This window comes from Dasypus novemcinctus, chromosome 3 (genome assembly GCF_030445035.2).
Source record: "Dasypus novemcinctus isolate mDasNov1 chromosome 3, mDasNov1.1.hap2, whole genome shotgun sequence".
Lineage (NCBI taxonomy): Eukaryota > Metazoa > Chordata > Mammalia > Cingulata > Dasypodidae > Dasypus > Dasypus novemcinctus.
This window is the reverse complement of record NC_080675.1, coordinates 31700620-31727550: the sequence shown is the minus strand read 5'-3', so window position 1 is coordinate 31727550 and position 26931 is coordinate 31700620. Positions and strand designations below refer to the sequence as shown.

The window sequence follows — 26931 nt, the reverse complement described above, 5'->3', positions numbered from 1 at the left end:
CTCTTAATTCAAAATTGCAAACTACGCAAGGGAACCAAACAACAATTGGCAGGATTAGACCATCAAGAATTTCAGAAAATAGAATTATCAAATACAGACCATAAATAGAGTGACCATGTAATTTATCTCCCAGATTAAATAAGGTCACTATTAACTAACTAGAACTGTCCAGGCAAACTGAGATATATTGCACCCAGTGACAAAGTATGTTTAATATGATTAAGAACATTAAAAACAAAAATAAGGAAAGAGCAAAATATTACTTTTTAAAAGACCCCAAAAAACAAAGAGAACTTCTGCAAATGAAAAATAGTCATTGAAATTAAAAACTCAACGGAGGGGAATGGATGTAGCTCAAAACTTCCCATGTATGAGGTCCCAAGTTCAATCCCTGGTACCTCCTAAAATAAACAAACATACAAACACATGAAAAAACCAACTCTCATTAGTGAGTGGATGTAGCTCAGTGGTTGAGTGCCTATTTCCCATGTCCAAGGTCCTGTGTTCAATCCCTAGTACCTTCTATTAAAAAAAAAACAACTCACTGGATGATGATGATGGACAACCCCCATCCCAAAAAACAGAGAGTATCTACATCTGCAAACAAAACAGTTCCTTCCATCTGCCCCATAAGATCTAAGCCGCCTTTCAATCTAAGGCAGAGCAGGCATCACCGTCCCCAAATCCTCAAGGTTGAGGAATGAGCAAACATAAGGGGTGAATGGAACCATGGACAAAGTAAACATTAATACTGTAGTAATGGAAGAACATGTGACATTGATATAAAGATAATGGTTACAAGAGTTTCTGAGGGGAGAGGAAGGGAATAATAGGTGGAATATAGGGCATTGGAATTAAGTGTAAACCACAATGTATACTATAGAACTTTGATAGTAGCAAAGCTCCAATATTTATTCATTATTTGCAACAAATGTATACAATATTGTAAGATGTTATTAATAAGGGAAGATTGGGAGGGGGAGGGGGACGGTATATGGGAATCCCTTACACTTTCGATATAACTTTTCTGTAACCTAAAACCTCTTTAAAAATAAAGTTTATTATATTTTTTTAAAAAAAAACCTCAATGGACAAATTCAACAGCAAATTAGATAGCTAATTAGAAAATTAGTGACCTGGAAGATAGATAAAACGATATTTTATCTATCTCTACACCATAGAAAGATAAAGATATAGAGAGTATAAAAGAGGTTAACAGACATGAAAAAGAGAATGAATAGGCCTCCCGTAGAGCTAATAGAAGTTAAAGAAGAAGAGAATGGATGAGAAGCAGTATTTGAACAACTAATAGCTGTTTCCTAAATTGAAGAATTCTCAGATACAGGAAATCCTACTGAGTTCTAAGCAAGTTAAACAAACAAAAAACTCACTCCTGAATATTTCATAGTTAAAACTCCTAGAACAAGAAGATCTTAAAAGTAAGGAAACACAAAAGGAAAGTTTGTGTACTTTTTTTTTTAACATAGATATTATTATATGTCAGGTACAGTTCTTCAGTTCCCTTTTCCTACTCTAAATATATCTTGGATTTCTTCCCATGCAGAACAAATAGATTTATATTGTTCTCGTGAACTTCTGTGCTGAGCAGTATTCCATGGTATGGTTGCCACATAGTTAACTTAATAGCTCCCTGTGGGGGGGGGGAGGAGAAAGGGCACATTTAGGTCATCTCCAATTTTTAAAATCTTTCAAATAATGTGCCAAAGAACTTTCTTGTGCATGCATCTTTGGGGGCACATGTTCTAGTATTTCTAGATAGATACCCAGGAGCAGAATCACTGAATGTAAAGATATTCCCAGTTTTGTGAAGTCTTAATTCATTTCCAAATTTCCCTTTAAGAAGACTCTATCAGGCTATGATTCCACCAATGGAATATGTTTGCCTATACCATTCTCAAAATTTTATTAGCAAGTTATAAGCCAGAATGGTTAAGTGTGTAAGTGCTGACCTCACAGTGCCTGGGTTTAAATCTCATCTTTGTTTTAAAAAACCCTGGGCAAGTTATTTAACCCTTCTTTGCCTCATTTTTCTCATTTAGAATCTAGGGATAATTATATTACCTGCCTCAGGCAGTGATTATGAGGATTAAGTGGATTAAATTCTAAAACACCTAGAATGGAGCCTCGTGCATAATAAGTAGTCAATAAGCATTAATCATTATTCTTTTTTATTATATTTCATATTACTATTGAATATTATGGCATTTTTTTCAGATGTTTATTTTTTCTTCTGTGAAATACCAATTGATTTTTGAGGTCGTTTGTATTACTGAGTGGTAGGAATTCTTTATATATTACAGATATTCATCTTGAATGTTATTATATATGGCTTTGTTTGTGGTATTTTCTTGTATGGGAAACTGTATATTGTTAGGTTGTTCAGTTTTTTCTTTATGGATTTAATATTTGTAGACTTGCTTTAAAAATATTTCTTCTAACCCTTGACTACTCTAATAAAATATATGTATTTCCTCCTTCAAATTATAAAATATTTTCCTTTGTTTCCTTCAAATATTTTTAGAATTTTGTTTTTGTGCACTTAGATCTTCAGTATATCTAGAACTTAAAATTTTTGTTTTCGACATGACATAGGAATCAAACATATTTCCAAAATGATAGTCAGGTGCCCTAGCATCATTAATTGAATAATACATCCTTTACTGACTAATTTGAAATGCCATTTTTATAAGATATTAAATTCCCATAAAAATGTGGGTCTTTGTCTTGATTCTCTATTCCATTTCATTAATCTGTTTGTCTAGTTCTTTCACACTACCATACTTTCTTTTTAAATTTTTTTGGTTTTTTGTTTCTTTATTGTTTGTTTTTCTACATTTTAATATTTGTTTAGAATATTAAAATTATATAACAAATCATTTAGATATCTTAGTATTATATCATAGTAGTAATAAAAGCAACATATTAATCATATACTATTTAATATATTAGTAATATAATATTATAAAACATGTTTTTTTTTTTTATTTATTTTTTTTATTTTATTTTTTTTAATATTTATTTATTATTATTATTTTTTTTAATTACATAAAAAAAAATATATGAGGTCCCATTCAACCCCACCGCCCCCGCCCCCCACTCCCCCCACAGCAACACTCTCTCCCATCATCGTGATACATCCATTGCACCTGGTAAGTTCATCTCTGAACGTCACTGCACCCCATAGTCAATGGTCCACATCATAGCCCAGACTCTCTCACGTTCCATCCAGTGGGCCCTGGGGGGATCTACAGTGTCCCGTAATTGTCCGTGAAGCACTATCCAGGACAACTCCACGTCCCGAAAACGCCTCCACATCTCATCTCTTCCTCCCGTTCCCCACACCCAGCAGCCCCCATGGCTACCTTTCCCACGCCCATTCCACATTTTCTCTGTGGACATTGGATTGGTTGTGTCCATTGCACACCTATGTCAAGTGAGGCCTTAGATTCCACATGGGTACTGGATGCACTCTTCCCGCTTCTAGTTGTAGACACTCTAGGCTCCATGTTGTGGTGGTTGACCTTCTTCAACTCCATGTTAGCTGAGTGGAGTAAGTCCAATAAGTCAAAGTGTAGGAGCTGAAGTCTGTTGAGGCTCTGGGCCTGGGTGTCATATTATCAGTCCAGAGATTCAAATCCCCTACATATATCTTAAACCCAGCACCAACTACAATTCCAATAAAGTAGCATGCAAGTCTTGTGAAAAGAGATCCCCTCTGAGTCCATTTCCATCACGCAGAAACACCAGCTCCAAAGAAGGGCCATCTGTCATGGCAGTGAACCCCTTCTGCCATGACCATAGAACCCGTGGGTCTCTTTATCCCTCAAAAGAACCAATACCTGGGGTTGCATCTACCTTATCTGTCTCTTAGACTCTGTTCAGTTGTACATAGGGGTATTCCTTCTGACAACCTCCAGACTCTTTTTTAGAGACTCACAGCCTTATAATCTCATTTCTCTTTTCCATTTCCCCCTTACATTAGGTCAAACCGCTTCCCGAAGTCATGTTATTATATGTAGATAGGTATATTCTGCTGTTCCGCATTGAATCTTTAATTCAAGGTCATTTTCTAGTTGCTTCTTCAGCTGGTATGTGGTAGTGATCCCTCGGTGCCAGGGAGGCTCATCCCCGGGTGTCGTGTCCCACGCTGGGGGGAATGCATCACATCTACACGCTGAGTTTGGCTGTGAGAGTGGCCACATTTGAGTAACATGAAGGCTGTCAGGAGGAAACCCCCAGGCACAATGCTACTCTAGGCCTTGTTCTTATTGCAGGTGCATAGGCTCAAAAGTGTAGCCATTAGTATCAAGAGCCCACTGTTGGGCCCTCCTTCCTTCCTGGTTCTTGTCGTTGCACCTGGAGGATTGCCGCTGCTCTCCCAGGGTCCACAACAGTGACCCCCCGGCCAGGAGCCCGGTACCCCCCCAGCTGTTGTTTTTAATTGTTTCCACTATGAGTATATATAGATATTACCATATACCCTGGGCATATGCCCTGTATAACTCCCTGTCAACCATATATATCCTGTCAATAACATCCCATATCAGTATTCCTCCGCTGCCATTGTTGAACCACTCTGTGATCCAAAACTTCCCGTAAAGTGAATCCCAACATAATGTCAGCTTCAGAAGAGTCTTAGATCACCAAAATTCATATATACAATATACAGTATTTCCCCAGATCCACCATAAAACCTTTTCCCTTCCACAGCAATAATCTTTTAACTTATTCATATCATATTTCCTGAAACTGATGTACAGATTCCGAAACTATAGTTTTCAAACAAGGTAACATTTGTGCTTACTATGTGGTCCATACTTTAGGTTGTACAGTTTTCTAAATTTTTTAGTTATCCTATGTTTTGTCTTATGGTTTTCATTATTAGTCTGTCATCCCCTATATGTTTTTGGTGTAATATTAGCTGTTTTATATTCATCCTCGTGTACTCTCACATAACTCCTCTTTTGCCCCCTTATTTACCTTTGTTCCATCCATTGCACGTCCATTTTCCCCTCCCCTTAGGGCCCACAACGCCTGCCAATCTAATGCCCTGGGAGCCGTCCTTTCTCACGAGAGATACAGTTCTCTCTATTCGACGGCATTAGTCTTCCCCAGGATATGGGTCCACCCCACCCAATGGTAGAACCCACCTTGGCAAAATGAGCCTTCAGCTATTCCCTCCGGAGTCCTCCCGCATCAGACCATACCCCCTGAGCGTCCTAACCAGGTAACCCTCCTACTTATACTTTGATACGTTTTACTCAACATTTAGTTCTCAATGAACTTCTGGCACTCTCCCATGTTTGTATGTTGCCCCTCCCTCCCACCTATTTCTTGGACCATATTTCCCCTCTTCCCATCCCCAGCCCCCCTCAAACCCAGAAAACCCCACCCGAAGGTAACCCCTTGCCCCCATTTTGTCCCTTCTTTGTGCTCATACTTACCCCCAGCTCATCACAGATTCCACCCCTACAGACATTAACTCACATCCTTCCTCCACCCCCCGATTTCCAGTAAGCCACTTTTCCAGACTCTAGCTCTCTGAGGCAGTTAACTTATTTCATATCATTGAGGTCATATAGTATTTGTCCTTCAATGCCTGGGTTGCTTCACTCAACATAAGATTCTCAAGGTTCATCCATGTTATCACGTGCGATTGTAGTGTATTGGTTCTTACAGCTGAGTAGTATTCCATTGTGTGTATATACCACATTTTATTGATCCACTCATCTGTTGATGGACTTTTGGATTGATTCCAACTTTTGGCGATGGTGAACAATGCTGCTATGAACATTGGTGTACATATATCGGTTTGTGTCCTTGTTTTCAGATCTGATGGGTATATACCCAGCAGTGGTATTGCTGGGTCATATGGCAAATCTATGGATAATTTTTTGAGAAACTGCCAAACTGTCCTCCAGAATGGTTGGATCCTTCTGCATTCCCACCAGCAATGGATGAGTGTTCCCCTTTCTTCACATCCTCTCCAGCATTTGTATTCTACTGTTTTTTTCATGGCTGCCAATCTTATGGGAGTAAGATGGTATCTCATTGTAGTTTTGATTTGCATTTCCCTGATAGCTAGGGATTTGGAGCATTTTTTCATGTGCTTTTTAGCCATTTGTATTTCTTCTTTGGAGAAGTGTCTGTTTAAATCTTTTTCCCATTTTTTAAATGGGTTGTTTATCTTTTTGTTTTCGAGATCTATGAGTTCTTTATATATGCAAGTTATAAGTCTCTTATCAGATATATGGTTGCCAAATATTTTCTCCCATTGTGTGGGTTCCCTTTTTACTTTCTTGACAAACTCCTTTGAGGTGCAGAAGGCTTTAATTTTGAGGTAGTCCCATTTATCTATTTGTTCTTTTGCTGCTCGTGCTTTTGGTGTGATATTCATGAAGCCATTTCCTATTACAAGGTCCTGTAGATGTTTCCCTACACTGCTTTCCAAGGTCTTTATGGTCTTGGCTCTTATATTTAGGTCTTTGATCCATCTTGAGTTGATCTTTGTATAAGGTGTGAGATGGTAATCCTCTTTCATTCTTCTACATATAGCTATCCAGTTCTCCAGGCACCATTTGTTGAATAGGCCATTCTCTCCCAGTTGAGAGGGTTTGGTGGCTTTATCGAATATTATATGGCTATATACATGAGGTTCTATATCTGAACTTTCAATTCGATTCCATTGGTCTGTGTGTCTCTCCTTATGCCAGTACCATGCTGTTTTCACTACTGTAGCTTTGTAGTATGTTTTGAAGTCTGGAAGTGTGATTCCTCCTATTTCGTTTTTCTTTTTCAATATGTCTTTGGCTATTCGGGGCCTCTTTTTATTCCAAATAAATTTCATAGTTAGTTTTTCTAGTTCCTTAAAGAAGGCTGTGTTGATTTTTATTGGGATTGCATTGAATGTGTAGATCAGTTTTGGTAGGATAGACATCTTAATAATATTCAGTCTTCCTATCCATGAACAGGGAATATTCTTCCATTTATTTAGGTCTTCTTTGATTTCCTTGAACAATCTTGTATAGTTCTCGATGTATAAGTTTTTTACCTCTTTAGTTAAATTTATTCCTAAGTATTTGATTTTTTTATTTACTATTGTGAATGGTATTTGTTTCTTGATTTCCTCCTGATCTTGCTCATTATTGGTGTATAGAAATGCTACTGATTTTTGCGCATTGATCTTATAACCTGCGACTTTGCTAAACTCATTTATGAGTTCTAGGAGCTTTGTTGTAGATCTCTCAGGGTTTTCTATATATAGGATCATGTCATCTGCAAATAATGAAATTTTGACTTCTTCCCTTCCAATTTGAATGCCTTTTATATCTGGTTCTTGTCTCAGTGCTCGAGCCAGTACTTCCAAGACAATGTTAAATAGGAGCGGAGACAATGGGCATCCTTGTCTTGTTCCTGATTTTAGAGGGAAGGATTTCAGGATTTCGCCATTGTAAACAATGTTGGCTTTAGGTTTTTCATATATACTCTTTATCATGTTCAAAAAGTTTCCTTGTATTCCGATCTTTTGGAGTGTTTTTATCAGGAAGGGGTGCTGTATTTTGTCAAATGCCTTTTCTGCATCTATAGATATAATCATGTGGTTTTTTTCTCTCAATCTGTTTATATGGTGTATTACATTGATTGATTTTCTTATGTTGAACCATCCTTGCATACCTGGAATAAATCCCACTTGGTCATGGTGTATAATTCGTTTAATGTGTTGTTGAATACGATTAGCAAGTATTTTGTTAAGTATTTTTGCGTCTAGGTTCATTAGAGAAATTGGTCTGTAATTTTCCTTTCTTGTGGTGTCTTTGTTTGGCTTTGGTACTAGGGTAATGTTGGCATCATAGAAGGAATTAGGCAGTGTTCCTTCTGTTTCGATTTTTTGGAATAGTTTCAACAGGATTGGTGTTAGTTCTTTCCGGAATGTTTTGTAGAATTCACCTGTGAAGCCGTCTGGCCCTGGGCTCTTCTTAGTTGGGAGATTTTTAATGACTGATTCTATCTCTTTGCTTGTGATTGGTTTGTTAAGATCATCAATTTCTTCTTTTGTCAGTATGGGCTGCTTATGTATTTCTAGGAATTTGTCCATTTCCTCTAAATTGTCATTTTTGTTGGAATATAGTTTTTCAAAGTATCCTCTTATGATAGTCTTTATTTCTGTGGGGTCAGTGGTGATTTCACCTTTCTCATTTCTTATTTTGTGTATTTGCATCTTTTCTCTTTTTTTCTTTGTTAGTCTCGCTAAAGGTTTGTCAATTTTGTTGATCTTCTCAAAAAACCAGCTCTTGGTCTTGTTTATTTTTTCAAGTGCTTTCTTATTTTCTATTTCATTTAGTTCTGCTCTTATCTTTGTTATTTCCTTCCTTCTTCTTCCTGTTGGGTTACTTTGTTGTTGTTTTTCTAATTCCTTCAAATGTGCAGTTAATTCTTCAATTTCTGCTCTTTCTTCTTTTTTGATATATGAATTTATGGCTATAAATTTCCCTCTCAGTACCGCTTTTGCTGCATCCCATAAATTTTGGTATGTTGTGTTATCATTATCATTTGTTTCAAGGTAGTCATTGATTTCTTTTGAGATTTCCTCTTTGACCCACTGTTTTTCTAAGAGTGTGCTGTTTAATTTCCAAATTGTCGTGTGAAGTCTGGGTCTCTGTCCCTTGCAAATTTCCAGCTTGACTCCACTGTGGTCAGAGATATTGTTTTGTATGATTTCGATCTTTCTGAATTCATTAAGCCTTTCTTTGTGGCCTAGCATATGGTCAATCTTGGAGAATGTTCCATGTGCGCTTGAGAAAAATGTATATCCTGCTGTGTTTGGGTGTAATGATCTATATATGTCTATTAGATCCAGCTCTTCTAATATACTGTTCAAATGTTTTGTTTCTTTAGTGATTCTCTTTTGAGATGTTCTGTCCAGAGTTGATAGTGGTGTATTAAAATCCCCCACTATAATTGTAGATGCATCTATTCTTTCACTTAGTTTTTCCAGCGTTTGCCTCACATATTTAGAGGCGCCCTTGTTAGGAGCATAAATATTTATGATTGTTCGATCTTCTTGACAAATTGTCCCTTTCACTAAAATATAGTATCCTTCTTTGTCTCTCACAATTGTTTTGCATTTAAAGTCTATTTTGTCTGATATTAATATAGCTACTCCTGCCTTTTTTTGGTTGTTGTTTGCTTGTATGATTGTTTTCCAGCCATTCACTTTCAACCTCCATGAGTCTCTGGGTCTAAGATGTGTCTCTTGTAGGCAGCATATAGATGGGTCGTATTTCCTTATCCAGTGTCCCAGTCTGAATCTTTTGATAGGTGAGTTTAATCCATTGACATTCAGTGTTATTACGTTTAGAGAGTTATTTATGGTAGCCATATTTTGGTTGGATTTGTGTTTGTTATATTTTGTTTGTATTATTTTATTTTCCCCTTCTATTTTTGTCTTTCTTGTTGCTTTTACACTCTCCTCCATCTCTGACTGTCCTGTTTTTTCCTTTCTTCCTGCAGAATTCCCTTAAGAATTTCTTGAAGGGGAGGTTTCTTGTTGATATACTCTTTCAGTTTCTGTTTATCTGTGAATATTTTGAACTCTCCATCATTTTTGAATGCTAGTTTAGCTGGATAGAGTATTCTTGGTTGGAGATTTTTTTCCTTTAGTACCTTGACTATATCATACCACTGCCTTCTTGCCTCCATCGTTTCAGATGAGAAATCAGCACTTAATCTTATGGAGTTTCCCTTGTATGTGATGGTTTTCTTTTCTCTTGCTGCTTTTAGAATTTTTTCTTTGTCTTGAGCATTGGATAATTTGACAAGTATATGTCTTGGGGTGGGCCTGTTGGGGTTTATGACCAGTGGAGTGCGCTGTGCTTCTTGGATATGTACATCTGTCTCTTTCAGTAGATTTGGGAAGTTTTCATTCATTATTTCCTGCAACACTCCTTCTGACCCCTTTCCCTTCTCTTCTCCTTCTGGAATGCCTATAATACGTATGTTTGAGCGTTTTGCGTTATCATTCAGGTCCCTAAGTCCTATCTGGATTTTTTCTACCTTTTTATTGACCACTTCTACTATCTGTTTGATTTCCAATGCACTGTCTTCCACATCACTAATTCTCTGCTCTGCCTCTTCTAGTCTGCTGATATTTGCTGCAAGTGTATTTTTGATTTCTTGAATTGTGGTGTTCATTTCCATCATATCTGTTATTTTTTTGCGCATGTCTGCAATTTCCCCTCCGAGTGTTGTCTTCACGCTGTTAACCTCTTTCATTACTTCATCAAATTTGTCGGTGATAAATGTTCTGAGATCTTTCATTGCTTGTGCGAAGTCCTGCCCCCCTTCCTGATTTTCAGTTTGTTGATTGGATTCAGCCATGTTTTCCTGATTACTGGTTTGGTTTGTAGATTTTTGTTGCTGTCTTGTCAACATTTTTTCTTGACGGGTTTAATCAGTTCCTTAGCTTCTTTGTCTAATCTTGGAGATTAATTAGCTGTTGTTTTTGCGTAAGTGTTATATCTTCTCTTTGTCACTTTGTTCTTCTTATTCCAATTTCTTATTGCTAGTTAAGCTCACTTTAAAGGAAAGTATTAGTGCTGGGGAAAGTCAATTGTGTAAGGAAGGAAAAAGTGTGAAGTAGTATTGGTGATATATGTTTACAAAGCAACAATATGAGTTCTGGGAGGATGGAGGTTAGATCATGTAAATTGTGTAGAGTTATAGTAGTAGGAAAGTACCTATAATGAGGTAGACGACTGAATATGGGAAGAATGTGGTACGTACTAAGAGGCTATTGTTTTCGTGAGAGAGGGAAAGAGAAAAGAAAGGTAATAGTTTCAGGGACGAATACCAGATGGAAAACTAAACAAAGGTATTAGAAATTAAGAGTTAGACACTTTGTGGATCAAAGAAAGGGAGATGGGATATAGGAGAGATAGCAGATGGTGGAGGATATCAAGTTGTAGGGGAAAGGGGATAGTGTAGATAGGCTAAATCTATTCACAGAGAAATGAGGCAGTGGAGGGTGAGGAAACCCAGCAAATGTGAGGTATTTCCTGTAGGACCTATTGTATTGTTAAGGTAAAATAGTATAAGAAGAATATTGGGGACAAGAAAGAGAGGATTGAAAAAAAAAAGAACAACAAGAACAACAACAACAAAAAAAAAATAAAAAATAAAAAAAAACCAAAGAACAGAAACCCCGCCGCCCGCCGCAGCTCGGCTGGGCTCGGCTGGGCTCGGCCGGGCTCGGCTTTCCCGCCCGCCGCCCGGCGCGGCGCAGCGCGGCTCGGCTCTCCCGCTCGCGGCGCGGCGCGGCTCTCCCGCTCGCCACCGGCGTGGCGCGGCTGGGCTCGGCCGAGCTCAGCCGGGCTCTGCCCCCCCACCCGCCGCGGCTCAGCCGGGCTCGGCCGGAATCGGCTACCGTGGCCGCCGCCCGCTGGGGCTCCGCGCGGTGCTAGCTGCCTCGGCTCCGCCTACCCAAGGAGGGAATCCTCCACACGTAGCTGGGATCTCCGTGTATGTTTCACAGATGGATCCTCTCTGTTACCTTCCCTCCAAATTGATGTCCAGACACCTCCGGACCAGGAAAAATCCCAAAACAGCCAGTCCCAAAGAGTCTCCGATGCCTCCCAACCAATTCCCCCCAGGAGCTAGTAACCGGGAAGTTCACTCAGCCGCCATCTTGCCTCCCCCTCCTGAAAAGTCCCAATTTATATCTTATAGACCAGTCCTTTCCGTTACCTTCCCACCAAATCAATGTCCAGACACTTCCTGCCCTGAAAAAATCCTGAAAAAGCCTGGTCCCGGAGAACCTCCAGCGGCGCCCAGCTGCCTCTTCCCAGGAGAGACGGCAAGGCAAGTATAAAACATGTTTATTCATTTTTTGAGGTACCGGGGGCCAGAGATTGAACCCAGGACCTCATATGTGGGAAGCCAGTGCTCAACCACTGAGCCATATTGGCTTCCCTGAGTTGATTCTCTCACTTGTTTTGCTTGTTGTTCTTTTTTTTTTCAGGAGGCTCTGGGAACCAAACCCAGGACCTCCCTTGTGGGAGGCAGGAGCTCCACTGCTTGGCCACATCCTCTCCCACACATGTTTTTTATTTGATTAGTAAAAGATTACTTTTTCAAAATAATCTTGGGTATTCTTGTGCAGGTTCTCTTTCTGTTGAATTTTGGAATGATTTTGTCAAGGTCTTTAATATAATGTTAACATAATGCTGAAAACTCTCTGTAAAAATACAAATTACCCCGCCTTATCCCAGACTGCTGAATAGCATCTTTAGGAGAAAGATCTGGGAGTCTATTTTATCACATTTCCCAGATGAGTCTCTTACAGCTAGCCCTGCACTATTCATAACCTCTGAGGTGAACAATAATTTGAATAGCTTACTATCTCATTTTATTGCACTGGCCCCAGACACACCCGAAGTGTTTGTGTTCCTGTGGATGCATTCATTCATTCATTCATTCAGTAAGCATTTATAGCACCTGTTATGTGTCAGCACTGTTAAAGCGCTAGAGATACAAACCTTCTTAAGAAATGATCCCTACCTTCACAAAGCTAATAGTTCAGACACACTTGGAAGAGATTTGACAAAGCTCTGAGGCTCGGCTGCCAGGACACTTTTTTTTTTTTTTTGAGGTACCAGGCTGGAGAATGAACCCAGAACTCATATGTGGGAAGCCAGCGTGCAACCACTGGGCCACATCAGCTCCCCTGAGTTGGTTTTTTCCTTTGTTTGCTTGTTGTTTGTTTTCTTTGTTTTTTCAGGAGACACTGGGAACCAAACCTGGGACCACCCATATGGGAGGCGGGCGCTCAACTGCTTGAGCCACATCCATTCCCCTCAACTGGGTTTTTAACCATCACTCTTCTTTTTCTCCCTTTTAGGAAACCAACATTTAAAGGACATTCCTCCATCCCCACCCCCCAGTTAAGCTAAGTTTTCAAGTATGGACCAGAGTACCTTCCTTTCTAAAGTATTGTAAAAACTTACCTGGGCTCTAGAGCAACGGACAAAAAACCATCAGATAAAGATAAACGAATTTTTTAAAATTTTCTCTTCCCCTGAGAAATGCTATTATTTGTTCTTTTTTGAGTTCAAAGTACAAATATGTGGATAAGGCTCTGTGCCATTTACTTCCCAGAAAGTCACCAACACTTTAGACTGCTTAGCAGGGCTGGGACTAGGGTGGGGCAAGAGAGGCACGCCCCTCAGTTCCAAAATTTAAGGGGGCACCGAAAAACTTGGTAACCAAATACATACTGTCCCAGTGCCTTTTTTTTTTTTAATCAAAATTAATGTGAAAAATTCCACAATTCAGACAGGGATGAGATTAGGGTGAGGTGCATAAGGCCTAGTTGTGCCAAGCGTGGGGTAGATATTCCCTTGTAGATATTCTGCATTTGTTTGGACTTTTAAATATATTGCATTCAGATATAATTTGTCTTGATTCCTGAGCTTTTCAGCACCCATGACAAGGGCCTCCCTCACTGCACCTGGTCCCGTACCTGCTGCTTAGTCATTGTATTAGCATTTTAAAATAATTTTACAGTTTTTAGGCACTAGGCTAGGGGTGGGTGCTGCCAAGGAATGCACAGGGTATGGGACCCTGTCCCGGGACTTCCTTGACAGTCATGGCAGAGAGAGAAAGACATGTTAAAGGAGATGATAAATAGTTGCCTTTTTAACTCCTGTTTTCTTCTGTGCCCATGTAATACTTGCTTTAAACACTGGCCACCTTTTTCCTACATCCAATTGTTCCCAAGGGAAGAGGTGGCAGGACACGGGAGGGCAGGGAGAGCCACGGTGTGCGGCGCAGCGCTGACCCACTGTCCTCGCCGCAGGAAATAACTTCAAGGAAGACTCCGCAGAACTGTTCTGCCAAGCCCTGTCGGTAAGCTCCAAGGGGGGCCGCCGAGCCGTGTGGGAATGTCCCCGGAAGACCGGGGACATCCGTGGGGCCACGGGCATGGTTTAGGGTAACTGGTGAGCCGAACGCTCAACAGCCGGGGGCCTGTTTCGACAGCACTGGCTTCCCCGGGCCGCCATCCAGCGAAAGGAGAAATGAGTAAGAACCTGCCTTCAGCCAGAGGCCTCTGGCCCAGCTGATTTTTGGTGCTGGGATCCCTCCACCCCACCGCCCTGAGATAAGTGTGACATCTGCGGACCGCTAGAAGACAAACATAACCTCTCTTCCCACTGTTTCTTTCTCCAGTCCAATTACAGAATTAAGAAACTGGATCTCAGTCACAACCAGTTCTCTGATAAGGGAGGAGAGCAGCTGGGACAGATGCTCGGTAAATCTCCCACGCGGAGGGAAGGGGCCAGCAAAAGGGAGGGACTTGGGAAGGATCGCTTGTCAGCATTATATTTTCTTTTCATTTTTAAAAATTATTGACCTGTCTGTTTATAAAAGTAATGTAAACAGCAGTTAAAATATATTTTAAATGGACAAGGGAAGTAAAACATTAAAATGATTGGAAGAACATAGAGAAAAATAGCTTGATGACCTCAGGAAGGCTAAGGATTATTAAATGTGGCACTGTAAGCAAAACCTATAACAAAAATGAGTTATGTATTTGACAGCAATAAATTTAAAACTTGTGTGTGATAAAAGACACCATGAATAAAGTTAAAGGACAAGCAACAGGGAAGCGGACTTGGCCCAGTGGTTAGGGCGTCCGTCTACCACATGGGAGGTCCACGGTTCAAACCCCGGGCCTCCTTGACCCGTGTGCAGCTGGCCCATGCAGTGCTGATGCGCGCAAGGAGTGCCGTGCCACACAGGGGTGTCCCCCGCGTAGGGGAGCCCCACGCGCAAGGAGTGAGCCCCGTAAGGAGAGCCACCCAGCGCGAAAGAAAGTGCAGCCTGCCCAGGAGTGGTGCTGCACCCACAGAGAGCTGACGCAACAAGATGACACAACAACAACAAAAAAGAAACACAGATTCCCTTGCCGCTGACAACAGAAGTGGCCAAAGAAGAACATGCAGCAAATGGACACAGAGAACAGACAACTGGGGGGAGGAGGGGAGAGAAAATAAAAAAAAAAAAAAAAAGACAAGCAACAGGGAGAAGACATTTGAAACATTTATATAATATAAAAGATTAGTGTTCAAAATATTGATGATCAATTAGATGATGATAAAGACCCCAGTAGAACACTGATGGAGGCATATCAAGAGTAAAAGAAGAAACTCAAATGCCCAAACTCTTTAGTTACTAGAGAAACACAGAATAAAGCAAGATACTCCTTATGAGCTACCATAGCTGCAAAAATGTTAAAGTCAGCAAATATCGAATGCTCTGGACACACAGGGAAATAAGAACACTCACACACTGCTAAATGATGGCACTCTGGAGAGCCATTGGACAGTATTTAGTACAACTGAAGATGTAGTTATTCTATGATGCAACAATTCCCCTTTGCGTATCTCAGAGAAACTCTCACACATACCCAGAGAGAGATGACTTAAGGTTCATTGCATCATTGTTATAAAAGAGAAAATAACAGACAGCCTAAATGTTCATCTCTGGGAAGTGAGTGAAAAGTGGTGCATACCGTTAGCCTGAGGGAGAGGGAGGGTGTGCTGCTTTAGAGAGGGCTGGGAAAGAAAGCCCTATAGAGAAGGTGGCTTTTTGCTGAGACCTGAAGAGCAAAGAAACAACCCTGCTAAGTTCTAGAGGTGCGTCATTCCAGGCAGAAAGAACAGCATGATTTGTTTGAGGAATGTGAAGTGGTGGCGCAGCATCAGGCTTTGTGGGCATGACACAGGTGGAGTCTTAAGTCGGGGAGTGACAGGGTGTGAACTTTATTTTTTAGAAGGGTTCCTCTGCTGTAGGAAGAATGTAATATTTGTGGTGTCCACTCGACACCTGCATGGAGATATCAGGTAGACAGTTCACTCTATAAGTTTAGAGCTTGATGAAGGGGTCAGGACTGGAGATGTAAATTTGGGAGTCATCAGCATATAAAAATATTTAAAACAATGGGACAAGATGAGGTCATACAGGCAGGGGTGTAGGTGGCCACAGCACAGAATTGGTCACACCAGCATTTTTAGATTTTGCAGAGAAGGAAAAAAAGCCTGCAAAGGAGGGGTCAGTCCAGTAGGAAGAAAACCTGGAAAGTGAGATACCAAGGAGCCAAGTAAGGGAGTATTTCAAGTCAGCAGTGTTATTTAGAGGTTATATTAGCCAAAGGGGTACTGATGCAAAATACCACAAATCTGTTGGCTTTTATAAAGCCTATTTGGGGTAGAAGCCTACAATTACCAGACCAAAAAGCATAAGTTACTCCCCTCACCAAAGTCTGTTGCCATGTGTTGGAGCAAGATGGCTGCCAATGTTCAGTCTTCTTCTTCCTCTTAAGGCTCCGTGGTCCCAGCTTCTTCCAATCAGCAGTAGGCTGGGATAAGTCTCGTCTCTTCCAGGGCTTGTTTCTCTCTGGGCTCAGCTGCTCTGGTCTTTCCACAAGGTCAGCTGTAGACTGTCAGGCTCTCTAGGCTTTGTCTCTCTCCAAGGGGCTCAGTTCTCTCCAGGCTCAGCTGCTCTGCCCTCTCCCATGTGCTTACTTCCTGGGCTCCAGCTCAAAACTCCAACCTCCCTTCTCTGTGGTGCAGTTTCTCTGTGAGTCCTCACCCACCAAGGGGGCAGGGACTCAACATCCTACTGACGTGGCCCAGTCAAAGCCCTAATCATAATTTTATCGTACCCAGAAGAACAGACCAATTTACAAACATAATCCAATATCTATTTTTGGAATTCATAAACAATATCAAACTGCTACAGAGGCTAAAGAAGATGAGGACAGGAAAGTGACCACAGAATTTGGCAACATGGAGACCTTGGTGACCTTGTCAAGTGCTGTTTTAGTGAGTCGCTGAGTGTGGAAACCCCACCCCTGGAGTGGGTTGAGTTGAAAATAGGATGCAAATAAGTGGAAACAGCAACATGGACAATTCTTCCCAGAAGTTCTGCTGAGAAACCTGGAACAGAAAGATGGGGGTGAGGGGAGGGGTAGTGGAAGGGAGACAGAGTCCAGGTAGGGTTTTTAAAAATGGGAGATACTGATGGGGGGGGGGGGAAATCCCATGAAACTGATAATGCAGAAGAGGGAGACGGAGGAGTTAATTACAGGAGCAAATTCCTGAGAAGGCTGGAGGCTATGGCATCCAGCAACAAAACGGAGGGTTGGCCTTAGAGATCAGAGGCACAGTTCACTCATTGAAATGAGGCCCAGTGTAGGTACAGGTGCAGGTAGGTGAGGCCAAGGGCAGGTACACGTGCAGGTAAGTGAGGCCCAGTGTGGGTACAGGTGCAGGTGGTGAGGCCAAGGGCGGGTACACGTGCAGGTAGGTGAGTACATTCTGTGTTGGGATTTAAAGAGCACCCCCATCTCTTTGTTGCTATCTTCTTAGTGAAGTCTAAGACATGATCTTCAGCCAAGAGTGGGGTTGGGGGTGATGGATTGAGGAAAGAGGAGAAGATGTAAAGCAGCATTAAGGAGGGGAGAGTCAAACACACTGGAGAGGATGTGGAGGAAGTTTTGGGCAGTATGAGACTCCATCTGGAAACTGAGGTCGTAAGTTTACAGTGAGAGAGATAGCGTTCTATCTTAATATGGTTATAATCATACTGTTGCGGCAGCCTTAAAAATATTATTATGATTACTTAAGCTACACATTTAAGTGATTACTGCGTGCCAGGCACCATGCGCTGCGTTTCACAGCAGTCATCACAAAAGCCCTATACAGCTTAATATATCCAATTTGCAAATCCCACAGAAGAGGAGAAATGCCCTGCCTAAGGCCACCCAGTTAATAAAGGGTAGGATCAGAATGAAAATTTAAATTTTGTGGCCATTTAAAAGATGCAGGTGTGCAAGCTATTACTTAAGTGAGGTCATTGGAAATGAAGAGGAAATAAGGGTAAGAAGAGAGAGGAGGGAGGAAGGAATAAAGAGAAAAGGGGTTGAGGAAGAAAAAGCGAGGATGAGAAAGAAAGGGAGAAGGCAGGAGAAAGTTTGTTCTTAAAATAATAAGGTATTGTGCACTTTACCAAAAGTGCATCCTGGTAGTTGCACTTTGTGCACTGTCCATAAAAGAATAAAATATAAAATTTAATTTAATTTAAAATACTACCTCTTCCTGTGCCTGAGACCCAAACAGGATTCTCCCCATTCAGTAATGGCTCTAGGGTGCCTCCCAATGGTGTCCGCAGCACCACTGCTCCCAACCATCCAAATGAAAATAACACAGCAATGGGTTTTAAATATGGCTGATGTTTTCCCAGTCCTAAGTAACATGTAAACAAAAGCATCTTTCAGTTTAAAAAAATAGAGTGATTTCCGTGCACACAGCTTTAAGACAGATGGCTCCCACTTCCAATTGATTGTGTCCCTCAGGCTTCCTAGACTAAAATTCCCCAGCCACCCCTGCCCCCGTGGGTCTTTATGCAAAGGACACCATGTGACATAATGCACTATGCCCAACACAGCCGCCTACAGTAAATGCAGCCACTGAAGTTAGGTCTTATACAAGGGTTTCCCTGCTATCTCCAGCCATTTTAAAGCTTGGGTAATATTCGACCAGAGGGATATTCATAGCATACTTAATCTTTCCCCTGTGCGTCACAAGTGTTACTTTCATAAGTGATGCGCTGGTGACATCTACAAGCAGGTAACTCTTTCCATATTCTGTACTGTCTCCTCCTTAGGTAGAGCCTTACAGGTGACATGGTGACACTGCTGTGTGACGGTATAGACACAATTTAATGGGAAAATATATGTACCTGTCTTAGCCAGAGGGGTGTTGATGCAAAGTTCCAGAAATCTGTTGGCTTTTATAAAGTGTATTTATTTAGGGTAGAAGCTTACAGTCCAAAAGCCATAAAGTGTAAGTTACTTCCCTCACCAAAGTCTGTTGCCACATGTTGGAACAAGATGGCTGCCTGTCTCTGTGAGGCTCAGCCTAACTCTTCCTCCTAAGGCTCCATGGTCCCAGCTCCTTCCATTCTAGGCTAGCCTAAGGCTTGTCTCTCTCCCTGGGGCTCGTTTCTTTTCAGGATTGGTCAGCTGTGCAGGGCTCTGGTCTCTTCAGCTGCATATTATCAGGTGAACAGCTCAGCTCTTTCCCTGGGGCTCCAGCATCCAAAACTAAACTCTGTGTTCTCCTTCTCTGGGTATTTACTTCCCGAGGCTCCAGCATCAAAATTCAACTCTCTCCCCTGCTGTATCATTTTCTCTGAGTCCCCACCCACCAAGGTCCTACTGACTTGGCCAAATCAAAGCCTTAATCATAATTTAATCAAGTAAAAGTGAAACCTCTGAATCTAATAAAATCTAATATGCCCAGAGGAAAAGACCAGTTTGCAAACATAATCCAATATCTATTATTGGAATTCATAAAATAACACCAAAGTGCTACAAGACCTGATAACATTTGCCAAATAGACTATACCAATTTATGTGCCACCTGCAATATATATGCGTTTTTTTAAATTATTTTTTATTATTTCTCTCCTCTTCCCCCCCATTGTCTGCTCTCTGTGTCCATTCACTGTGTGTTCTTCTGCATCTGCTTGCCTTATCCCGTGGCACTGGGAAACTGCGTCTCTTTTTTGTTGTGTCATCTTGCTGCATCAGCTCTGTGTGTGTGTGTGTCATCACTCCTGGGCAGGCTGCACTTTTTTCACATGGGGCAGCTCTCCTGGTGGGGCGCACTCCTTGCACATGGGGCTCCCCTACACGGGGACGCCCCTGCATAGCACAGCGTTCCTTGCGTGCCATAGTACTGCACATGGGCCAGCTCACCACACGGGTCAGGAGGCCCTGGGGATTGAACCCTGGACCCTCCATATAGTAGATGGATGCTCTATCAGTTGGGCCTTGTCTGCTTCCCGTGAGTATGATTAATTTACTACATCTTTGCCAGCATTGTGTCTAACTAATAATGGAGAAAACATTACCTGTTTTACTTGGCATGACCATCGAGCAATCCTTATCTCCAATGTCATGGATTCCTGTTAAGACTTGGTGTGGAGAATGCTAAGATGACTTCTCCCTCCCCCAGCCCTCAATGTAGGGCTCCAGGTACTGGATCTGAGCTGGAATCACTTCCACATCCAGGGAACTGTGGCCCTGTGCAATGGACTCCGGGTAAGCCTTCTCTTGGAGTGGGGTGCTGGGTGAGGATAGCCACTGCACCCAGCCCCGCCCTCTTGAACCTCTTCTTCCTGATCCCCACTGATGAGGGCATACTGAGTGCTCATCAGGGGCTTTCCACTGGTCTCCCTCCCACAATTCCTGCACTCCCTTTATTATTTAGTATAAATCCTGCCTAGGTAAATTCACCCTGCTGGGGGGATCTTTGGGGCACTTCAAGAGGGCAGTTGAGTTAGGGGATAGGGAATGGCCAGCGCTCAAAAGGAACCCCTGCACTTGAGTCTCTGAGCCCAGCTGGGTGGGACCTGGAAAGCTCTGGCAGAGCCTTCGCCTCTCCCGGGGACCACTGAGCACCCAGCCCCGACGCCAGCCGGGGATCGACACCTCGGCCCGTCTGCCTGGGCGAGGCTCGTGCAACTTGATGCTGGTTTGTTCTCCCCTCTCCCTGAAGACGAATGTGACCCTGCAGAAACTGGATCTCTCCATGAACGGCCTTGGGAACGAAGGGGCTCTGGCCCTGGGGGAGGTCCTCAGGCTCAACAGCTCCCTGACCTACCTCAACATCAGCAGCAACGACATCAGCAACGAAGGCGCCGCCAGAATCAGCCGGGGGCTGGAGTACAATGAGCACCTCCAAGTCCTGAAGGTGAAGGAAGGCTTTCCCTGCCCTGGGAACGGGCCACTGTGTGTGTGTGTACGTGTGTGTGCATGTTGGGGTGGGGGCAGCAGGATGATGGGACTGGATGTTGCTGGAAAGAACATCTGTCTTATACTTTATATGTGAAGATCATTTTGACTCTCTCTTTGCGGTGACCTCGGTGTCACCTTCATCCTTTACTCTCTTGCTGGGTGCACTGCAGTCACCTCCTAACAGGTCTCCCTTCCTCCTCTCGGGGTCCTCTGCAGTCTTTTCTCTGAGTTTTAAACCAAACCTAAGCCCGTACCTGACTCTCTTCCAGCCTAAACCCCCCAATGTCTTCCTGTTGCTCAAATCCAATTCTCTGCCCCCTGAGTGCCTCTCCAGCCTCAGTTTACCACATGCTCTCCACACAGAGCCTCCTTTCTGCCTGCCACGGTCGTTGTCACGCAGCTTCCTCAGCCTGGACTCCTGTCTCCCCCCACCCCACTCTCCTCTACTTGCTTTCGTGACTGCTCTGCTTCAGAGCACAGCTCAAGCAGGTCCTTAGGAAATCCTGCTGGGATCCTCAGCCTCAGTTATCTGCTGTCAGAACCGAGTTCACTCCTCCATGCAGAACTTACACCTCATTTGAGTGACTCTTTGGTTAACATCTATTGTCCCACTAGTGTGAAAGCTTCATGACAACAAAGACTGCGTTTCACTTTGCCCATTTTTATTCCCCTAGTACCCAGGGCAGGGCTGGGTAGATGCCTGATGAATATTGATTGAATGAATAAATACTTCATTGTAAATTAATTTGCTTGTAGTTGCTAATGTATAACATAGAAGCTTCTGGGCATGAAAAGTGAGAACATCGATTAATAGTTCCCCTTTCTGGGGCTCCTACCATGAGCCAGATGCCCTAGTAAGTGATTTGCCCCGTTATTCATTTCCCATCCCTACAAAGAGGGCTCCATTCCATTTGTTAGATGAGAAAATGGAGGCTTTTCTAAGTTTTCTACATTGACTATGTGTAATTAATATATGGTTTGGTTTTTTTGTTAGTTGGTTGGTTGTTGGTGGGGCTGTTTGTTTTATAAGTGAAAGAAAGATGCTTAAAGTGAAACTCTTAGTTTGGCCGTAACTTGAGGCCACATCAACTTTTGCCACCAAAATTGTCTTGTTCTCCATGTCTAGGCCCAGCCCTCATTTCCTTAATCTTGGAAAAGTAAGGAACTCCCACCTGGAAGTGAGTCAAGGGTGGGGTCCTAGATGCTAAATCCTGTGGAGAGAGGACATGAGCCTGTCTTTTCTCGCTGGAGAGCATTAGAGCCTGGAGAATGCCTGATGGCTGGTAGGTGTTTAATAAAGGTTTGGGCCGCTGCCTCATGACATCTACAGCTGGAAGTGTTCAGTGAAAATAGCTAACATCCGTTGGCTGCCTACTGTGTCACAAGCACCTTCTGAATGCTTGACTTGATTTATTTAATCCTCAGAGCAGCCCTACGTGATGGGTACGTAATGCTTGGAGAACTGATGCAAGGCCACACGGCTAGTAGGCAGGGCCACCAGACCCCATGGTCCCTGCGGCTAACCTCTATCCCACAGGGTTAACTGCTATCCCACAGTGTTAACCTCTATTCCACACTCCAGTGGCTCCCGGCACCATTAGAATAGTGTCCAATTCCTTACCTAAGTCCACAAGGTCCTTCAGGATCTGGCCCTAACCCAGCTCTGAAACCTCATCCTCTCTGCTTCTGCCTCACAAAACGTTTGCTATTGCTCAAATACACCGCACTCTTTCATGTTCCTGCCCCTTGGCCCTCACTCACCCTAGTCTTCTAGGGAGCACCTTATTCCCTCCTCTGATCCTGCCCCACCCCCCCTTCAGATCTGATGAATTAATTTCCATTAGTTCTGCAAGACTTAGCTCAAGGGACCTCTCCCCTGTGCCAGATGCCCCTTTCCTTACCCCTGCAGTGTGCCAGGTGACCTCTGCTACTGCCATTATCACATTTATGACACCATTTGTTTGCTCGCCTGTCTCCCCCATGAGAATGTAAGCTACCCGAGGGCAGAGGCCTTGTCAGGGCTGCCTGTGTATCTCTCAGTGCTTAATTCTGCCAGTGGCAGGCACATGGCAGGCCCTCAGTACATGTCTGTTGGATGAATGGATAGATGAGCAGTGAGGTGGACAGGTAGCTGGATGGATGGATGGATAGTTGGATGGATGGATGGATGGATGGATGGATGGATAGATGGACGTGGAGACAGGGGCTAACATAGAACTTCCGGGGTAAGACAGAGGTTGTGATATGATGGGAAGTGGAATCCATGCTCAGTGCCAGCCTTTCCCGCCCCCATCTCACCCTCCCCTCATCTCGCCCTTTTCCCACAGCTGTTCCTGAACCCTCTGAATATGGAAGGGGCTACTGTACTTATCACGTCCATCAAGAAGAACCCCAAATCCAGGTTGGAAGAGCTTGACATTTCCGTAAGTGATCAAATGCTTGCCGCCGCCCAGAGCGAGGCAATCCCCACGCCTGCTGTGTTGGCCGTTTCAGCAGCTCGGTCCCTCACAGGTTCACACCAATGTTCCAGGAAAACTCCCTCCCTCCCCTCCAGGGCCCCTTCAGCCAGGGAAGCCATTAAGTCAGCCACATCACAGCATGAAACAGTTCACCAGATCCACAAACACCTAAGAGAGGAGAGAAGGCAATGCCAAAGAGGAAGGCAGGAGGACCCCCAAACAGAGGTTACTGACCATCAGCTTTGCTGTTGGGTGGCCCGTGATTTCAGAATGGTTCCAGAATCACAAGATTTTAGAATCTGGGTATTAAAATATATACACTCCTGTATTTTCATTTTATGACTTGGCCTGTTTGTGTTCAGAGTAGCATTTGAGGGTGAAAAATCCCTTGAGAACGAGGAAAGCCCAAGGAGATGATGGTAACAGAGGGGTTGGGTCATTTACCCAGAACCACACAGTGGGTAAGAAACACAGCAAAGCATAAACCCAGGGCTTTTGCATCATCCTCTAGCATTCCACAAAGGTGTGGTATACAAGCCCTTTTACATTTTTGTTAATGCTACATAAATATGAAGTTTTGTTACGATGATTTTAATGCCTTGCAGTTCCATAAGTGATAATATTTGAATATTTAAATCCTTGTTTCTTTGAACTGAATAGGTAAAATTTGGATTTATATTTGCCGCAGATTATAGGACACTAAAAAAATGTACTTTTCTTTTCACTTTGTTCCCTTACCCCTTTCTCCCTGTCCCAGACTCCTTATTGTACTTCTAAATCTTTCTCCTATGAAAATCTGTCTCTGATTTTGTAGCCCAGGATGCTGCCTTCATCACCTCACCTTGCCTCTGCATCTCAACTACGGGCTCAATTTTTTTGGGCATGTGTTTCTTTCTCTGCAGCACAGGCTAGAAGGCATGGACCAGGCAATGCCTTGGTGTGTTTGGGAGAACTTTAGCGATGGTGCTTTTTAGGCACTAGATGGCAGGAAAACCTGTGAGCTGTGATCACACAGTCACCGAAAGCCCACCAGAATAAATAGGTTTGAATTAGCTTTTCCCTCCCTTTTGTCAATAATGCTGCCATAACTAGTGTTTGAATTCCTCCATTGTGGATACTTCTAGAACTTTCTCTAGACTCTCTACAGAGGAGGTAGGTCTTCAGCCCTCGAGCCTGAGCTTACTTCTTTGAAAAGCCACCAGACCCTTAGCATCACATCTGAAGAATGGAACAGGTTGAGCAAGCTGGCTGAGTTTGGGTTTGGTCTTATACTCTTTCACAAAGCACACACTCTCCTATGTCCTATAAAAGACCTCTGAGGGTACTTCCCAAGGAGGCATGCCCAATTCACTTTGAGCTGTGACAGGCTTATTGAAACAGGAGTCATCTTCCCAGGGCACCTGCTCTGAAGACAACTCTCGTGTAGATATGGTCATTTCAAGAGACTCGTTTAAAGGCCAGTCACCCTGCTCCATAGTTTTGTATCTCATCTGTCACCTGCAGACGCTGTTGCTCACTCTTTGGGAACAGTTCTGAGCTGTTATGAGCCATCAGCACTTGGTGTAGACATCCGATCAATATCATGTAAGAAACTTACAAGTCAAACCCCAAACTCTAAAAAAAACCTACTATCCCAGTCAAGGAGCAACACTGCGGAATAAACTGGAAAAGATAAAACATTTTGACTTTGGCTCAGGTGGAAGGAAGGGCCCATGGGTCTGGGCAGGGAGAGGGCACAATGGCAGCACCCGCTCCATCACAGGTCCCTTCTCTCCCATGACAGAATGTGCTGGTGTCCGAGGCCTTCCTGAAGACATTGGATGGGGTGTATGCCACTCACCCCCAGCTGGATGTGATATTCAAGGCAGTCCAAAGCTTCTCTAGCAAGAAAAACATCTTAACGTGGGCAAACCCTATAAAACTCATCCAGGTGAGCTGCTGCCTTCCTCGCAGAGTCCCCAGGAGCCTTTGGCTCCAAATCAGCTACCCAGGGATTCCCTGCCTCCCAAGTGCCTGTGCAGTCCTCTATGGTAAGAAAAGTCTCAGATTATTCCATGTGGATATCAGATTTCTCAGCACTGCTTCCCTAGTTCCAGAGAAAGGGAAGAGGTGAGAACAGGCTGAAGTGGGAAGAGCTTGGAATGGGATGAATTCTACCACACAGGCTCCCCCACTTGCTAATGTACCACCAGGACAAGGCACTGAAGCTCGCTGTGCAGTTTCTTCACCTGTAAAGGGGGGATAATAACAGTCCCACCTTCACTGGGTTGCTGTGAAAATCAAATTAGATGATACACATGAAGGGCTTAGAACAATGCCTGGACTAAAATATGTATCCAATAAGTGCTGGCTCTTTCTGACAGCTGGTAAGGATGCCTAGGCACCCCTGAGATCTGAAAGGCTGTGTGGTGGCTTCCGTTAAAGAGGGACACTCGAGTCCTTTATTTCTAGTGGTAACCTGGACCTGGCTAGAGTCTTTTCTTAGATTGTCTTTGGGAATCACAGAGTGTTAGAGTCGAAAGGGATGATAGGACACATACTGTCCCAATGGCCTTCCAGATCGGCACCTAGACTCAGGGCTGCTTTCCACCACTGGCCTTGCACCACATGGTGGAGAAGAGGAGGCTGCTGCCAGCTGCAGGGGAAAGCAGGACAGGGAGGCTACCGTGCAAATTGCCATTTCTGCAGAGTCTGGGCCCCCCATCTGCTTCCTGCCTCTGATTAGTCTCAGTTTCCAGGACTAAATAAAAGGGCTCTTGCATGAAAATACTTGTGTGTGAAGTTCTAGAAGGCAAAGGGGCATCAAGTATTTTGACAAGTAAGATGACCTCAGATGGAACCAAGGGGAATCTTGATTTGCCAGAGGAATAGGATGCAGTGAACAAGAATGGCTTGTCCAATGCAAAGCAGGGGACCCCACCCATGCCTTGTTTTAAAAGTACGCAGAAAGGGAATCTTGGAGTAGAAACCAAGTAAGACATGCAGTTCAAAACAGAGCCCTTTTCCTCAGGGGGCCAACTGTGTGGTTGGGAAGATGGGACAGATACAGTAATTACCAACTGAAGGTGTCATGATAAATGGCAGACATGTGACAAAGGCAGCAAAGTTCATCAGGATCCAAATTAAAGCTCACTGTAGGACTAGGCAAACAGAAAAGGAGGACCTTCTGGAAGCTACTGGGTTTGGGGAAGGACTTGAAGAGTGGGAAAAGTTCAGGTGAGCAACACCTGAGGGTGTGAGAGGGTATTCTGGGAAGAGGATGCCGGGAGCAAAGGTGCAGAGTTGGGATTGCACGCAGTGTGTCTGGGAAGTATGAGGCGAACGGCGTGGCTCCAGCAGGACATTGGCATGGAGAAGCCTGGGAGTAGAGCCTGGGAAGGGAAGCTGGGATGGGCGTGGCAGCCCTCAGATTTCAGGCTCCAAGTTCACATTTGATTCCCAAGGGAGCAGGAAGCCAGCAACAGTTGTTGAGCAGCGGCTGTGGTATGAATCCAACAGGGTTGAGAGGTGATTTTTCTGGCATCGGGGGATGCAATGAGCTGTAAAGACGAGAGTGTGAAGACCAGGGAGGACGCGGGTTAATTGTCCAGC

General features: G+C 43.3%; 1 protein-coding gene across 1 annotated transcript in view; it reads left to right on the top strand.

Moving 5' to 3' along the window:
* LRRC74A (leucine rich repeat containing 74A) overlaps nt 1–26931 on the top strand; it is a 44871-nt gene that overhangs the window by 8713 nt on the left and 9227 nt on the right. Inside the window, exons 6-11 of the mRNA XM_058292993.2 lie at nt 13874–13923; nt 14245–14326; nt 20100–20185; nt 20643–20837; nt 23209–23304; nt 25124–25270. Of these exons, the coding sequence (XP_058148976.1) occupies nt 13874–13923; nt 14245–14326; nt 20100–20185; nt 20643–20837; nt 23209–23304; nt 25124–25270 (656 nt within the window). The remainder of the gene's footprint in view (nt 1–13873; nt 13924–14244; nt 14327–20099; nt 20186–20642; nt 20838–23208; nt 23305–25123; nt 25271–26931) is intronic.